The sequence below is a fragment of the Mastomys coucha genome, unplaced genomic scaffold (genome assembly GCF_008632895.1).
Source record: "Mastomys coucha isolate ucsf_1 unplaced genomic scaffold, UCSF_Mcou_1 pScaffold12, whole genome shotgun sequence".
NCBI classification, from domain to species: Eukaryota; Metazoa; Chordata; class Mammalia; order Rodentia; family Muridae; genus Mastomys; species Mastomys coucha.
Window position 1 is genome coordinate 10,601,546 of NW_022196894.1, and position 4,051 is coordinate 10,605,596.

A 4,051-nucleotide genomic window follows, 5' to 3' on the forward strand; every position below is an offset into this window, starting at 1 on the left:
TGGAATCTCAGGGTTGTTTTAATTTGCATTTCCCTGATGACTAAGAATGTTGAACATTTCTTTAGGTACTTTTCAGTAATTTGGTATTCTTCAGTTGCGAATTATGGCCATCTTGCTAAAAGCAATCTACAGATTCAAAGCAATCCCTATCAAAATTCCAACTCAATTCTTCACAGACTTAGAAAGAGCAATTTGCATTCATATGGAATGACAAAAAAACCTAGGATAGCGAAAACTATTCTCAATAACAAAAGAACTTCTGGGGGGAAATCACCATCCCCAACCTGACCTGAAGCTGTACTACAAAGCAATTGTGATAAAAACTGCATGTTATTGGTACAGTGACAGGCAGGTAGATCAATGGAATAGAATCGAAGACCCAGAAATGAACCCACATACCTATGGTCACTTGATCTTTGACAAAGAAGCTAAAACCATCCAGTGGGAAAAAAGACAGCATTTTCAACAAATGGTGCTGGCTCAACTGGCAGCATGTAGAAGGTGGCAAATTGATCCATTCTTATCTCCTTGTGCAAAGCTCAAGTCCAAGTGGATCAAGGACCTCCACATAAAACCAGATACACTCAAACTAATAGAAAAGAAAGTGGGGCAGAGCCTGGAGCACATAGGCACAGGGGAAATTTTCCTGAACAGAACACCAATAGTTCATGCTCTAAGATCAAGAATTTACAAAACAAAATTACAAAGCTTCTGTAAGACAAAGGACACTGTTAATAGGACAAAACGGCAACCAACAGATTGGGAAAAGATCTTTACCAATTCTATATCCGATAGAGGGCTAATATCTAATATAAAAAATACAAAAAAACTCAAGAAATTAGACTCCAGAGAATCAAATATTAAAAAATGGGGTACAGAGTTAAACAAAGAATTCTTTTCTCATAGACACTACTCCTAGATCAGGCAGAGAAAACATAGTGAGAAACCCCCTTCACTTTTAATGGATGGCTACTTACTGCAGGTACAAATTATAAACGAAAGAAGCAAAGACTCAGCATCCACACCTAACTTTCTAGAAAACAGAATGAGCAGAAACAATGAGAACAAAGACTAAAAGTCCAGAAATAGGGCTGGCAAGATGGCTCAGCGGGTAAGAGCACTGACTGCTCTTCCGAAGGTCCTGAGTTCGGATCCCAGCAACCATATGGTGGCTCACGGCCATCTGTACAGCTACAGTGTACTCATACACATAAAATAAATAAAATAAATCTAAAAAAAAAAAAAGTCCAGAAATAAAAAGCCTGAAGACAATGGCTCCTGATTGAGCCACATGAAGGCTAATACAGGCTGGCGTGGTTAGGAGTTTCAGCACTAAGACATCAAAAATAAATAAAACATTAATATGCTCATTTAATCCTTGAATAACATAGCTATCTATGCTCTCCCCACTTAATATAGGACAATACATAAGCATGGAGAGGTTAAGTAACCCATCCAAAGAAGAGTCAAATCCATATGGAGCACCACAAAACATTCCTCACAATCCACATCTGATTCTGACTTATCTTCATCAGGAGTTAAAAACTTGTAAGGGGGGCTGGTGAGATGGCTCAGCGGGTAAGAGCACTGACTGCTCTTGTGAAGGTCTTGAATTCAGACCCCAGCAACCACATGGTGGCTCACAACCACCCGTAATGAGATCTGATGCCCTCTTCTGGTGCGTCTGAAGACAGCTACAGTGAATTACGCCAGAGCAAGTGGGGCAGAGCGAGCAGGGCTGGAGGGAGCGGGGGCCAGTAGAGGTCCTGAGTTCAATTCCCAGCAGCCACACACATGATAGCTCACGGCCATCTATACAGCTACAGTGCACTCATACACATAAAATAAGTAAAAATAAATCTTAAAAAAAACAAAAACCAAAACTTGTAAGGGTGACTTGGAGAGGTGTCTGGTCAATTGAGAGCACTTCCAGAGAATCTGGGTTTGGGTCCCAGTACCCACATGGCAGCTTATAACTATCTGTAATGCTAGTTTCAGGGGATTTGACCCCCTTTTTTGGTTTCCTTGGGCACTGTACATACAAGGTGCATATCCATACATGTAGTCAAAATACTCATATATGTTAAAAAAAAAAGAAAAAGTACAACTGGGTGTAGTGGTGCATACCTTTAGTCTCAGCACTTGGGAGAAAAAGGCTGGCAGATCTCTGTAATTTGAGACCATCCTGATCTACACATCAAGTTCTAATAGCTAGGCTACACGGAGATCCTGTCACAAACAAATAAGTAAACCTAAAATCCAACAAACAAACACAAACATCCCCAAATAATGTCTTTAACAGTAAATAAATGTATCCTTAATAAACAAAAACAAAACAAAACAAAAAAACCCTGCAACAAAACCCAGTTCATAACATCTTTACCTGAAAATGCGGCGTAGCCATAAGGTAGTGTCTGAAAGTATCCTGGTTGTAAGTTTTCTCAGCTTCTCTTTATCCAGAGTTGAAATATAGGCACCCAGACTATGACCCAACAAAGCCATGTGACCTTGTTCTCCAATATTCTGAATTCTGTTAATCAAAATTCATTAGAGTATTAAAAATTGATTATCGCCAAAGCATAGAAGGAGTGAGGATAAAATTTAAACAGTATTTCACAGAAATTTGGCAGGCTTTCAATTTACTTCATGTCCTACAGAGAGATCCAGAAAATGTCCCTGAGATGCTGAAAGTTTGGAAAGAAAAGTACTTTAAAAATTGAGTCCTAAGACATAAATATCTTCCTCTTTACTGACAACACAAACAGTTCTTAAATTTTCTTAAAATGTCACCTTTAAGAGCTCTAGAGGAGGGCTGGAGAGATGGCTCAGAAGTTTAAGAGCTCTAGTTACTCTGGGAGAGGACACAGTTCTGTTCCTAGCACCCACATGGTGGGTCACAATCACCTGTAACTCCTGTCTGAAGAGATCAGACACACTTCTGACTTCTGCAGGCACCAGGCATACAAAAGGTGCATGAAGGCAAAAAAAAAAAAAACAAACAAAAAACCCACACATAAAATACTTATGATAATGATGATGAACTGCAGAAAGGTAATATAGCTCAGTTGTAGGGTACCAGCATCCATGGACATGCATATATATGTAGCATATAGTCATATAGACACATATGCATAAATAAAGTCTTTTAAAAAGTCTTTTTTAAAAAGACTTTTAAAAAAAGTTCTAAGGCTTGAACTTGAGACCTTATCCATGTGAGGCAAGTGTTCTACCCTTAAGCTATCCCCTCAGTATCAAGTCTTTAAAAATATAAAAAGACATAATCTAGTTCATAGAAAAATATTATACCTCCCACTCATCAATTATCAGAGATCCTGAAGTTTGCTAACACCATTGAAGCAAAGGTGTGGGGAAAGACTTCTCACACATGGTCTGTGAGCCTATGAACTGAATTATCTCCTAGGAGCAATATTTGGCTCTACTAAAATTACAAATGCATACCATGCTTTATCTAGCCCAGCATCCTGCCTCTATGACTTATATATAAACACACTTGCCCTGTGAGAAATGACATATGCTTAAAGTTATTGGCTGCAGCAATGTTTGTATTAGTAAAACAGAAACACAAAATAAAATTCTATTCATCTATTCAAAGTAAAATAATGTTGCTCTTAACAAATAGAAAGCTCTTTGTGTGACATGCAATGAAGTCCAAGACCCAAGTAAAGAAAGTCAGGGTGAATAGTATTTAAGTACTGGAGGGGTGTGCATAGGTGTTTTGCTTGTATACACAAATACATAAAATATCTGTGGAATAATAATGAACTGGCCACAAAAGAAAACCAGGTAGGGAGGCCTCTGTATGTTTCAATACTGGTAATTAAACTTAGTATACATATGTGCTACCAGAGCCTAGAAAACTATTTTCTTATTTTCTCAATTTTAGTCTGCTTTGTTTTTGTCTTGCTATGTAGCCCCACACTAGCTTAAACTTGTGACCCGCTTGCTTCTGCCTCCAGAATGCTAGGATTACAGATGTGTATCACTGTGCCCAGTTTATCTTCTGTCTTTTGAACAAGGATCAGTGATAGCA

At 38.4% G+C, this 4,051-nt stretch overlaps 1 protein-coding gene across 4 annotated transcripts in view; it reads right to left on the bottom strand.

Annotated features, from left to right (window-relative positions):
- The window catches only part of Pdxdc1 (pyridoxal dependent decarboxylase domain containing 1), a 92,823-nt gene that overhangs the window by 50,776 nt on the left and 37,996 nt on the right, over positions 1 to 4,051 (bottom strand). For all 4 annotated transcript variants that reach the window (XM_031363107.1, XM_031363106.1, XM_031363105.1 and 1 more), the window contains exon 5: positions 2,384 to 2,530. In XM_031363107.1, the coding sequence (XP_031218967.1) occupies positions 2,384 to 2,530 (147 nt within the window). The remainder of the gene's footprint in view (positions 1 to 2,383; positions 2,531 to 4,051) is intronic.